General features: G+C 36.4%; 3 protein-coding genes and 2 long non-coding RNA genes across 8 annotated transcripts; 2 read left to right on the top strand and 3 right to left on the bottom strand.

Annotated features, from left to right (window-relative positions):
- The first annotated feature begins 59 nt into the window (after nucleotides 1-59).
- Nucleotides 60-2,711, top strand: LOC113464756 (uncharacterized). Its single transcript, XR_003389611.1, has 2 exons — nucleotides 60-123; nucleotides 376-2,711. It is a non-coding gene; the product is annotated as an uncharacterized LOC113464756 (long non-coding RNA).
- ND-B16.6 (NADH dehydrogenase (ubiquinone) B16.6 subunit) lies at nucleotides 2,510-3,668 on the bottom strand. Its single transcript, XM_018030162.2, has 3 exons — nucleotides 3,471-3,668; nucleotides 2,940-3,090; nucleotides 2,510-2,793 (listed from the first exon to the last, which is right to left on the bottom strand). Exons 1-3 carry the CDS (start codon nucleotides 3,565-3,567, stop codon nucleotides 2,586-2,588), a joined length of 456 nt encoding a protein of 151 aa, XP_017885651.1. The 5' UTR covers nucleotides 3,568-3,668; the 3' UTR covers nucleotides 2,510-2,585.
- A 108-nt stretch (nucleotides 3,669-3,776) lies between these two features.
- Nucleotides 3,777-9,491, top strand: LOC108628391 (PHD finger protein 14). 4 transcript variants are annotated; one of them, XM_018030278.2, is made up of 14 exons: nucleotides 3,777-4,128; nucleotides 5,079-5,240; nucleotides 5,448-5,690; nucleotides 5,760-5,971; nucleotides 6,043-6,197; nucleotides 6,272-6,546; nucleotides 6,615-7,070; nucleotides 7,128-7,416; nucleotides 7,506-7,734; nucleotides 7,798-7,982; nucleotides 8,042-8,180; nucleotides 8,256-8,545; nucleotides 8,631-8,739; nucleotides 9,353-9,491. In XM_018030278.2, the coding sequence occupies exons 1-14, from the start codon at nucleotides 4,086-4,088 to the stop codon at nucleotides 9,371-9,373; spliced, it is 2,808 nt and encodes a 935-aa protein (XP_017885767.1). In that variant the 5' UTR covers nucleotides 3,777-4,085; the 3' UTR covers nucleotides 9,374-9,491. The 4 variants fall into 4 exon arrangements, with proteins under 4 accessions (XP_017885767.1, XP_017885770.1, XP_017885768.1 ...); XM_018030281.2 differs by having other exon boundaries at nucleotides 8,093-8,180; XM_018030279.2 differs by lacking the exon at nucleotides 9,353-9,491 and adding an exon at nucleotides 8,995-9,271.
- On the bottom strand, nucleotides 8,170-8,596 carry LOC113464754 (uncharacterized). Its single transcript, XR_003389609.1, has 2 exons — nucleotides 8,490-8,596; nucleotides 8,170-8,415 (listed from the first exon to the last, which is right to left on the bottom strand). It is a non-coding gene; the product is annotated as an uncharacterized LOC113464754 (long non-coding RNA).
- A 99-nt stretch (nucleotides 9,492-9,590) lies between the features above and the next one.
- On the bottom strand, nucleotides 9,591-11,510 carry LOC108628392 (methionyl-tRNA formyltransferase, mitochondrial). The gene is made up of 6 exons (XM_018030282.2): nucleotides 11,150-11,510; nucleotides 10,865-11,062; nucleotides 10,668-10,790; nucleotides 10,397-10,575; nucleotides 10,132-10,326; nucleotides 9,591-10,058 (listed from the first exon to the last, which is right to left on the bottom strand). The coding sequence occupies exons 1-6, from the start codon at nucleotides 11,362-11,364 to the stop codon at nucleotides 9,889-9,891; spliced, it is 1,080 nt and encodes a 359-aa protein (XP_017885771.1). The 5' UTR covers nucleotides 11,365-11,510; the 3' UTR covers nucleotides 9,591-9,888.
- Nucleotides 11,511-11,555: the final 45 nt, after the last annotated feature.

Below are 11,555 nucleotides of genomic sequence, written 5' to 3' on the forward strand. Positions count from 1 at the left end.
CGGCACCGCCGCTTATATATCGTTCGGTTCCTTAAACAGCTGACTTCATTCCGTTAACGTCCGCGCGCTATTTCAGATCGTGTTTCAGATTATAGCCTATTCAGCGAATGAGCTTATAGACAGGTAACTCATATATATGTAAGACTCGAATTCGCTATTTCATTCACGTGCCGTTGTATAAATTATTCAGAATTCATGCGTGAAAGATGCAATGGCTGCAATTATTAGCTAATGTTAACCGATAAATGTGCACGTGAAATGTGTCTGATCATTGTGGCTCGCATTAGAACGATGAAGGATATATACCATCACCTAACTTAAATATTTATCCTGTCTCTTCCTATAAAACATTCTGACTAGAGTTATAATTGGCAGCTAAGAATAAATTGGTACATACGTCATAATACCGCGTGCTGAGTATTTTTACTACGAGTCTTTCAAAGAATCATCAAGCTGTTTCGCTTGGACCAAAAAACAGACGAATGAGATGTCAATTACCCTTAAATGATCGGAGCTTATTAGACGAAGTATGTACAAAGGTTTGACAATTTTAATTATGTATATATATACTTAATACTTATCACGTGGATACTGCAATTGTCACCTGCAATTCACGTGCAGTTATTCAGTCGATGACTTTACTTATAGTGTGAATCAAATGTATTTCGGAGAAACGTTGGTAAAAAACAATTGTATTTAAATAGTATATATATATATATATATAGAAATATGAAAGTTACACAATTTTAAAAATAACTCTTATTCAGTCCTCGATGTATACATTGGTAGAAATTACGTAAGCAGTTTTGATTGTGCATTAGTACAGAACGTACGCCGCTCCCTGGCACGTCGATTTTGGAACCAAATCTTCACCTAAAACAAATTAATCGTAATCATAATTTGCAAGTAGATCAAACAATTTACAGCGATTTTATAGATCCTGATACCATTTTTGAAATCATGATTCCAAAAGCGAAGGAACAGACAATTGTATATAAAATATAGAAAGAATGACATGTTTATATTTTCTTCTAGGAACGACAAATTTGTAAATTATTGAGACGTACCCTGTTGGATGGGAGATTCAGCATATTCGATATTTTCGATAAGTCTTCTCTCGAAATGTAAGCGCTGTTTCGAAACTTCTGCTCTAGGAAGCAAAGTTGAAACGTTGAGAACGGTATTCGAGGATGAGCACTTGGTCTTCTTCTATTTCTGTTAACCGCTGATTTCCTGTGAATCTTCGGTGGCTTGTATCTCGTACATTCAAGCCATTCCAATTTCCTTGCGTTCTGCACCTCTAAGTCCTCTGATTTATTTTTTAACCATTTAGTCGGCTTTTTATTTCCGTTCTCTAATAACGAACGTTTACTTTCATTATTACAATCCTTGTTTGTGCATCCTTTTAATTGTCTTCCTTGAACGCAGTCCACATTCGAATTTACTGAATCCTTTTGCGCCTCGTTTACTCGAGCAACACAACGGTAATTTTCAATTTTATCGTTTCCACTGAACTGCTCATTTTCAGTTATCATACACGCGTTATCCGCTAAAATACTCTCTATACTAAAGTCTTTCCGCATTCTAGCCGACCTCATGTCGAAACTACGACTGCGGTAGCTTAAATAAAAATCCTCTTTATATACGGTGCCCTATTACATGCTACTTTGACCACCCCAAATTTTAGCGACCCACGGTGGTCGAGGATCAGTTACGAATTATACGCATAGTTGAGCATCGCGATGTTATCTTGCCAGGCCGATGTAACAACATCCAGTGACTTTCAACTTAATTCATTTCATCTTAATTTTTATGTATTATGAACGTATTAACAGAATTTTATTTTTAATCTTCGGAACCCCCGTTCCCCGATTCTGCTTCATAATTATTTAAATTCTGTCTTATTAAATTGTCTGCAAATAAAACTGGAGCCACCAGTTGAGTCATAGAACAGTACAAATTCTATAAAATTGATTGAAGAACCAGGCCAAAGGTACAAATCGTGCTTCAACAGAAGTAAAAAGATTTAAATGACGAACACTGGCGGTGGTACTCGAAATATCACATAATCCAAAACGTATTATCCACGGGATATCGATCCGTGGTTCAGCTACAACAATGTAATTGATATTCTTGTGGGGAGAGAATAAAAAGATGAATGAAGCGTGATGCACCGTGTGCTCCAACGTGGTGATTTCAATAGGGCAGATGGGATGATGATACCACGTTCAAGTTGATACAATTAGAAAGTATAAAGTATCGGGATTATCGGATATAAAGAAAGAACATAAATATTTACGACTCTTCACAATAGATGTGCCGTGACTTAATGATATTGTATCGTATATAAGAACTTTTCTTCGGTCCCATTTGAATATTTTAGTATTATAAAAATTATTTCATTTATGTCTCAATGGTATACGGGGCACAGGGTAACTTCCATTGACATTCGGACAGATTATTTTGTTTGCGCGATGTAATAGGAACAATGAAAATGAGTAGTCAGTGATATTTGCATTCATAAGTTCGTATGTATTTCATTTAATTTAATGCTATCTATTTTACAAATCCTTATGAAGGACAATCTATGTAAAGAAAGGATCGAGGTTCGTTGATGGTACTGTGAAACGATCGGCAAATGCGTACATGTCCATCGGAGTAGGTTCTCTATACTTGTCTTTAGATACAGTTTCATATATCGGGACTCCAAACAATGTTCCCACTTCCCAGAATGGGAAATCCTTCATTACGTCTGCTTCCAAATCTCTCAATCGTCTCATATACTTCAAAGTTCTGTAACGCAGATAGAATTAGTTCGATAATCAAGCCAAAACAGTTTTAGAAATTGTAATTATGATGTCTGATGATTAATAGATACGTAATGTAACACTGTTCATAACGATATGCAAGCTACGAACAGCATGTAATAATTTTCTTACGCTCTGTCATTTTCGGCAATCAAAAGGGGTAATGCCGCCAGTTCGTTACTTTTTTTCTCGATAAATTGTCTTCTCGCATATTGAAAACTTTTGGCGTAAAGAGGCCATCCGATAGCATTAACGACTATAAAAAGTCCAACTCCTATTTTACCTGTAATTAACGTTTTAATTACAGTTTGATATCTCGTACACAGACTGCAGATTTTGTGAAAATACGTTTAAACAAATCCGCAGTCTGATCATGCGTGTTTTATATAATTATACAAGCAAAGTAAACGATTCATCGATTTTGATTAATATAATTATGTAACAAGGGAGGACTTATTAATAAATTCACATCGTTTATAATTAATCGAGTACTACTATTTGGTCAGAATTAAATCATATATTAGTATTAATGATATTTTATGAACATGAAAATGAATGAAAGCGATTGGAACAATGACAATTTTGAAGTTGTCAAAAATCGAAATTGGAACTTCGAGGAACTCTAAAATTAAGTTCGTAGGTTAGAGATCACTTCTTATGTACCTGTAAACAGAGTGCGTAATGTAACCCGTTCCCACTGGAAAGGAGCATATCCTCCCGGAGGAGGCATGTCCTGAGGTCCTGTTTTAGCCTTGGACATGCTTATCCACGTCCTTTCTGACGTAAGGCTCTAATTCCCCTTTTTATTTTGTCTTTAACAGTCTTTAGATCAGAGAGAAACTTTAGACGTAAACTCAACCACATAATACGTATACTCAACTATAGGGTGCACCACTGTGTGGACTGAAAATGGCCTTCCCTACCGGTGGAACCCTTTCGAAATTTGGCCTCTTGGTGCAGCACTTGTACGGGAATCACGAAATTCCGGTCATGAGCACTTCTATTCTACTGGTAGAAACGAAATAGCGTCATAAGGATAACAACGATAACAACATTGCTCGAACACTGCCGAAGGAAAGAAGTTCGGAAACTTCGTTCATGATATTGTGTAACAGTTGCTTCCTGAGTGAAAAGATGTTAATATAAAACAAAGTGAATGTTTTAAATACATCGAGTTATCGTACACATTTTACTTTGCATTTAGATATTATAGAATCCATTTGAAAAAGTATTAATAAGTTTCATGTCGAGCTGAAGGAAGTCTTGGCTGTACCAAGAATGTCACAAGAGGACGATGTAGGATTTTTGTATAAAACCATGAGTAAGTTATGCAAATTATTTATTAAGAAGTTTTCGAAATATTTCTACCGTAGGTTGAACTTACTTTAGTGAAATAAAAGTAAGAATCTTCCATAAATTCCTTAAGAAATGTTCGCATTTATTTCCCTTTTTTTTTATTTACACAGCTTTTAAAGTACAAAACATTGATGAAATACATTATATTATACTAGATTATATTCGACTGTACATATTCTTTAATAATAGTATCTATATGAATAAAAATCTGAATTTGTATCATTTGCTATCAGAAATTTAGAAACTAAAACACGAGTATTAATATTTTTTCCATATATTAATATTTGCTTTTTAAATGTTTTCATACAAAAATGATGAATGTTTTAATAGTATTTTATTTAAATAATGGCATAGAAGTAAGCGAATAAATGTGCGTATAAAAGCGTGCACACTGCAGTACTTACTGCACTATACAGAAAACCGGCATTGCGTATCGTATTTATATACGTATGTATGTATGTATGTATGTATGTATGTATGTATGGATGTGTACGTGTCAAGCTCACATAGCGACTACTCGACGAGTTCGTTGCGTTAGTAGTGGGAGTAGGAGGCATTTAAAAAGACTGTAGGTGTACGGATGTGCCGGAACTTTGAACGGATGAAATAAGTCAATAAAGAAAGCATGAGATATTACTGTTACAATTAAGAAAAGTGCTTTAGGAATAATATGACTAGCATTTGTACGTATTTGCTATTATTTAATTGCTTCCACACATAACCTAGCATTAAGTTACTATACCTCTTTTCTATAACATATACGTGTGTATATATATACACACACACACACACACATATATATGTATATATATACATATTCTTTCAATTAATTATATTGTTCATTGAACAAGTTCTGTTTAGATATCCAAGATACATAGATAAAGTTTAAGGACTGTATTGAATAATCATTTTTAGTTGAAAGAGATCCCAAAAAGAGGAGAGTCAAGCCTGTAGGGTCAGCACCATCTTTGCTTGATTTTGATTTAGGTGAAAGCTCTGATGACAGTGATTTCAGAATTGAAGATCATTGCGAAGAGTCTGATGACGATTCAGTCGATTCTAACGACATTGGGAAAGGTAGAGGATGGTTGGGGAAGGTATCATTGATATGCAAGAAGAGTTAGACTGAAAAAAAGTAGATTCTCTGGTATGTTAAATCGTTGATTGTTCAGTCAGTAAAATTGCTCTCCTTGCAAATTGATGATACGTTTGAACATGCGTTTAAGTATAATATTGTTACGATCTTTTGAATGAACTAACACAAATTTATTTTTGTCACGAAAGAAGAGGAAGACGCGTCTGATGAATCTGACGACTCTTTGGAAGACCCGTTATTGAATAAGAAAGAAAATCCTAGTTTAACTGTAGGAGATGTAATTGAGCAGGCCAAGCAGCAAGCATTGAAAGGAGGCTCGCTCGAAGATAAATTAAGTAAAATGCTAATTTGTTGTGGCTGTTTAGGAGATAGAAGCGATGACATCAATGAGATTGTCGAATGCGACGGATGTGGTGTCAGTGTGCACGAAGGTAAAGATGCTTTCGACTTAATTTCTCGATCGTGTAAAATGAATTGTGTAAAAATTAAATTTATTTTAGGATGTTACGGTGTATCTGACGTAGAGAGCTTCTCAAGTACAGACTCTTTGTGCCAGTCGGCACCATGGTTTTGCGAAGCTTGCAGCGCCGGCATCGAAGACCCCTGTTGCGAACTGTGCCCCAATAAAGGTGGAATTTTTAAAGAAACTGATGTAGGCAAATGGGTGCATCTGGTGTGCGCACTTTACGTACCTGGCGTTGCTTTTGGCGAGGTATGCAGAGTTTAATTTCTTACGTGCGGCAGACATTGACGATATTTTCAAAATTCATGCGTCTATTCCAGGTCGATCGCTTGTCAAGTGTAACTCTTTTTGAGATGGCATACAGTAAATGGGGAGCAAAGCAGTGCTCTTTATGCGAAGACGCACGCTTCGCCCGCACTGGTGTATGTATCGAATGTGATGCTGGAATGTGTCACACATATTTTCACGTAACTTGGTAAGAATGTCCGCAGATATTTAATTACATAGAATAATGAAAAGAATGATGAAAAATAACGTCACAATTTTTAGTGCGCAAAGAGAAGGTCTGCTCTCTGAGGCTCATAGCGAAGAAGTTGATCAAGCCGATCCGTTCTATGCGCATTGTAAACTTCATTCCGATAAGACGCTTGTTCGTAGACGTAGACGTAATTGGTTGGCTCTCCAATTACGAGCTCAGTACAGGCAACAGTTACTGAAACAGCCTAATCATTTAGATACCGAGGAGCAGCGTAGAATACAAAGGAAATTAGCGAAGCATAGGCATAAATATTTAGCGCACAAGGCCTCCAGACCGCCACCATGGGGTAAATGAATTGTCACGAATTTTTCATAAAGGAAACTGAATATGAAAAAATGTTTCAATTACTTTCAGTGCCGACGCAAAAGATGCCACGTCTGTTGACCACGTCGGCTTCAGCTTGCCGGCAATTGGCAAGAAAAGCCGAGCTGATGGGCGTCGATACTGCCGCATTGGAAGCACAAGAAGCGCAGCTTGTAGCTTTGGTCGACGTTAGGAAAAAATGGCATATTCCTCCTGCATTTAGCGTAGAGTTTATCGGTTATTACTTAGATCGAAACTTGCGGGTGACATCCATGAAAAGAAGGTTGCAAGAGCTGCTCGATATTAATTCCCAATTACTTAACGAGCAACAGAGACTAGATAGAAAGTATGATGAAGTAATGAAAGATAATGAGGAACAGATTCGCGTGAACGTGACATTGAAGGAGAAAATAGAAATGTACCATCATGTGCTTCAAAGCAGCGGTTATACGAAACCGCTGCCACAAATATCAGATTTGGTGAAACCGAGAATAGCGCCGACTCTAGGTAAGACGATCTTTAAACTGAGAACTATACATAAGGCGTATAACGATCTTTGAACAGGCACAGGTTTAGGTGTTCCTACTGCCGCGGCTTTAAAGATGGGCGTTGGATTTCCTTTACCGGTCGGCAAAGGGATAGAAGGAATACGCGAAGGTAGAGTGTTGAGCAGTCAGGCGCAAGAACAAAATCACAAGGGTGAACTGACGTTGAGACATCAGTGTGGAATATGCAGGAGATCGACGAATCAACATCTGCTCGCGAAATGCGACACGTGTCATTTGCATTATCATTTATCTTGCCTTAGCCCGCCTCTATCGCGTATGCCTAAGAAAACGAAACTGATGGGATGGTACGTTTCATCGTATATGTAAATAACTATGTTATCTATTTATTGGCTGTCTCAGATTCGACATGCAATGTGTAAAATATGCGATACAGGCAATGCTCGGAATGTGACAAGGAATCGTCAGGCTCGGAGGTTGAACATGTCGACACTTCGGCTCCACGTAAATTGAGGCATTGTAAGGAAGATTCTAATTTGACATCGACGCCGACACCGCCCCAAGAGGTACAAGTGCCTACGACGCCAACAACTCCGAGTACGTCAAAAAATTCTTCCAACGTTAGCGTAACAAATGTTGCCATCGAGACACCCACAACGCCGAAAGTAAGCATTAGTGAAGAAGAACGGTTTTATCATCCGTTGTTATTGAAATATGTTTCCATGCAGGTGACGATAAAACCGGTTGGTCCACAACCACTGACTTCGACTCCTGTTCAATCGAGCGAGCCAATGTATAATCAGCAACCTATTAATAATGTAACGATAGCCAGAGAGGGATCGCCTGAATACATGGTCGCTTCAGCGGATGGTACCGAATCTGTTTCTCAGCGAAGTGCAAAGAAAAGAAGGAGGTATGTAAGACATATCATTCTATAAGCATGACATGTAAAATATTCTGAAATATTATCAGAGAAAAACATAAAAGATATACTCCTGATCCAATTACGGGTGTAAAACAAAGGAAACGCAAGCACAAACGGAAAAGTCTTGACGTGGAGAATCCCGAGGGGCAAGGGCAACCAGAGATTCACAGAAGGATCACCATAAAAGTATGTTGCCATTTTAGTTCAGCTGCACATCGCGATGTCTTTATAAGTACACACTTCTTATATCTTATTCAACAGATAAAACCAATTCCACGACCAGAGGGGGATGCAGCATCGGAGTCAAGTCCGCAAATGTTTATTGCCACGTCGACGAGTACCGAAATTCCGTCGCTGCCGCCTTTACCGAAGCTGCCACCCCCGCTTGTTCCACCGTTGCCTTCAAACAGTACATCTGTGACTGCAAATGTATCGAGTAATAATACGAATAGTAGGGCGTCCACAGGGAACGGAAAGAAGGGAAAAGACACAGACCTTCTGACGCATTGCAATGTCTGCGATATGCCTGGCACCAGTCAGAATCTCGTCATGTTAGTGTACACAACTACCTGTACCGCAGTATATTTACTCTTTATATATTTCGAACGTTCGATTTCATCGTTTTTTGCATCTCAGGTGTGATGAATGTAAAAAATGCTACCACTTCACTTGTCTTGATCCACCTGTTAAAAAGTCGCCCAAGAGAAGAGGCTATTCTTGGCATTGCGCGGACTGCGATCCTAGTGTAAGTTAATCAATCTTTACTGTCTGTTAATGTAATATTAATCCCGCATCGAGTATTAAGGTACTTTTTATTTGGTCATTAAAAACATGTGACGTTAAGCTGATGATTGTAGAATTTAAATAACAAAACATGCGACGAAATATAAAGTACTTTAATAGTGAATATATGTGAATTATAAATTCTTTCAATGATTTTAAACATAGAACGAACAGTCTTATTAATAACTAGTTGCTAACAATGACTAATTATTTTCAGTAAAAGCTGTGCCATCTTTATTTATTGAATAATCAAATGCAACGTTCCATTTACGAAATATCACGTGGCAATTAGTTATTAATACGAAAAAAAAACTTAAAATCTCAATTTTGTAAGAAAATGGGAACAATTCTTCATAAAAGATGGATAATACACCTACACTTCGTATAATTTCGAAGCAGCCAAAGCAACAAAAATTAGGCTAAAACTTATTTATGGATACTTCCACTTGATCTAAAATTGTCACTACGAATATATATATATACATATATATATATATAAAAATATATATTGAAGCTAACATAATTCAATAAAAGGAAAGAATCTGTAGTAGTAAAAGATATTTCTTTCATTTCAGGCCTCTGAATCTGAGACTTAATGTCACCAATTTTATGTCTGCAGTTATATATAATTCTACGTTCGAATAAATTAAGACATTGAATGTCATTACGTTTCTTGTAAAATATACAAAATACAGATCGAATTTTTTCCTCTAATCATAAATATCCTTTGAAAATACATACTGCAGATTTCACTTGAACATACATTTTCAGACTTCTTATTTTCTAACTAATCTATTCTAAGTAGGGAAATTTTCAGTATTTACTTTCAATGGACTATTTTGCTTGATTTCGTATGGTTTCTGTATTTTTGTATGTACAAATAAACGTGCATATGCATGTGTGCGCACGTACACATGTTCATCATGATTCTGCATACTTGTCAAGGTAAGAAACACATAAAAAGCATTGGACATTCCTAGTGTACTTTCAATAATTATTACGTTATTTCATTTGTATTTTATGAAGGAAAGTTCTCGAGCATATTGTTCTTACAATAATTACGAGCGAGCTTCTCTATCGTGTTTCCATTAAAAACGAATGGATGTTAAGTTCAAGAAAATAGTACTTTTATTTGCTTTCTTCCAGACAGGAAACCGTTGTAAAAATCGCGAGCACTCATAGTACGTTTACCTACCACAGTTATCTTTTTAACAGAAACGAAACTCTCCTCCTTACATTTTACGATCAATGCATCTATTGTTTTGTTATACATCACAGTTCCTACAATTCAAACATTTTCGTGACATCGAATATGTTTTAATTGTCCTCTCAAATGAGGGAATATGACTTTTACCTGGTGCATCCCCTTCGAATTGTTTTGCTACCAACTCTGATTCAACTGTCTGCATATTGAATAACTTTATTTTCAAATCGTTAAACGAAGTACGTATGGGATGCAACCCGAAAAGGGCACGTTGTAAATTGTAAACTCTCGTCGCAGACATCTCATTCCAATCGACTACAGACGTCTTCGACGTTATCTTTGGCGCTGAAGAAGTAAATTAATTAATTAGTGATACAATCATAGTAACAATAATCTATTATCAAATTACAATCACCGTATGTGACTTTAGTTGGGTCTTGCGGTTTCGCAGACTGTAACGATAATGGCAAATCTTGAAACATTTCTTCTAAAGTACTTGCTCCAAGTTCTGCTAATTTTTTAGATAATTCCGGCTGCGTTTCATTCTGACCGATATCTATCTCCTTTTGCAGCACTATTTCCCCTATATCAAATCTGAAATAATATTGACAGACAAATTGTATATCTTTTTTATTTTCTATCAATTCTACCATGAATTTCTATAATCAGAAAATAATGTGTTCTACTTTTTTGGCTTGATTTTCATTATTGTAATTCCTGTCTTTGAATCTCCATTCATTATTGAGTGAATTATAGGAGCTGCACCTCTCCATCGTGGTAATAAACTACCATGAACATTTATCATACCCCTGTGACGAAATAAGTAGAGCGTTATACAGAATATTTGTGCATCATCAAGATAATTAGTTAGTAACTAGCTTACATTGGAAACGCATTTATAATTTCAGACGAAATTAAATGACCAAACGAAACAACGACTCCAATGTGAAATTCAAGTTTGTTAACATTGACAGGCCAATTATTTACAACGATCTTGTTCTGCTTTGCATATTTCATAACAGGATTATCTCTATTTTGCTCCGCCGTAACGACCTCAAGCCGCTGCAATACTTTCGACTTACTGTGTACAAAAATACATGTTTGTAAGATATTTAAAAACGATGTACTTACTACGGAAAATATCGTAGAATAACAATCTTTTTCTCACTATTTCTTGTGCAAGGCTTTCAGACTTTCGACCGCGAATTCGTCTGAGCCGAAGAATAATACCTTCCACGAATTTTGAGATGTTGTATGAGATTTTCTACAAATAATATAGCGTTTGTTACGTATCCTTAAATGAAAGGTTGGACGAAATGTTTCATTCAACTCTTTCAGTGTAGGTAAAAATTGTGCAATGTTATGCTGCTTGAAAATTAACATTATTAAGATTACTTAAATAACACGAACACTCTAATATAAGAATAGTTTAGTGTTATTATTTAAAATACATTGTTTATGTCTGCCGACACGATTACTATACGACGAGTTACGAATGCACGTGCGACATGTGCGAATGTATTTTACGTATTTACGTCGTGTTGTAAGCATAGAGATATTATAGATAGAGTACA

Source organism: Ceratina calcarata, unplaced genomic scaffold (assembly GCF_001652005.2).
Source record: "Ceratina calcarata isolate Rehan_Ccalc_2016 unplaced genomic scaffold, ASM165200v1 scaffold517.2, whole genome shotgun sequence".
NCBI classification, from domain to species: Eukaryota; Metazoa; Arthropoda; class Insecta; order Hymenoptera; family Apidae; genus Ceratina; species Ceratina calcarata.

Excerpts from the sequence above, each read along its gene's own strand:
- LOC108628392 (XM_018030282.2), bottom strand. The coding sequence starts at position 11,364 with ATGTTAATTTTCAAGCAGCATAACATTGCACAATTTTTACCTACACTG. Across the intron at positions 11,063-11,149 it reads AAAGCCTTGCACAAGAAATA|TAAGTCGAAAGTATTGCAGC; the intron begins GTGAGAAAAAGA and ends TTTTGTACACAG. Across the intron at positions 10,791-10,864 it reads ATTATAAATGCGTTTCCAAT|GGGTATGATAAATGTTCATG; the intron begins GTAAGCTAGTTA and ends ATTTCGTCACAG.
- LOC108628391 (XM_018030278.2), top strand. The coding sequence starts at position 4,086 with ATGTCACAAGAGGACGATGTAGGATTTTTGTATAAAACCATGA. Across the intron at positions 6,198-6,271 it reads ACATATTTTCACGTAACTTG|TGCGCAAAGAGAAGGTCTGC; the intron begins GTAAGAATGTCC and ends CACAATTTTTAG. Across the intron at positions 7,417-7,505 it reads AAAACGAAACTGATGGGATG|GCAATGCTCGGAATGTGACA; the intron begins GTACGTTTCATC and ends TATGCGATACAG.
- ND-B16.6 (XM_018030162.2), bottom strand. The coding sequence starts at position 3,567 with ATGTCCAAGGCTAAAACAGGACCTCAGGACATGCCTCCTCCGGGAGGA. Across the intron at positions 3,091-3,470 it reads ATTACGCACTCTGTTTACAG|GTAAAATAGGAGTTGGACTT; the intron begins GTACATAAGAAG and ends CGTTAATTACAG. Across the intron at positions 2,794-2,939 it reads ATTGCCGAAAATGACAGAGC|AACTTTGAAGTATATGAGAC; the intron begins GTAAGAAAATTA and ends TCTGCGTTACAG.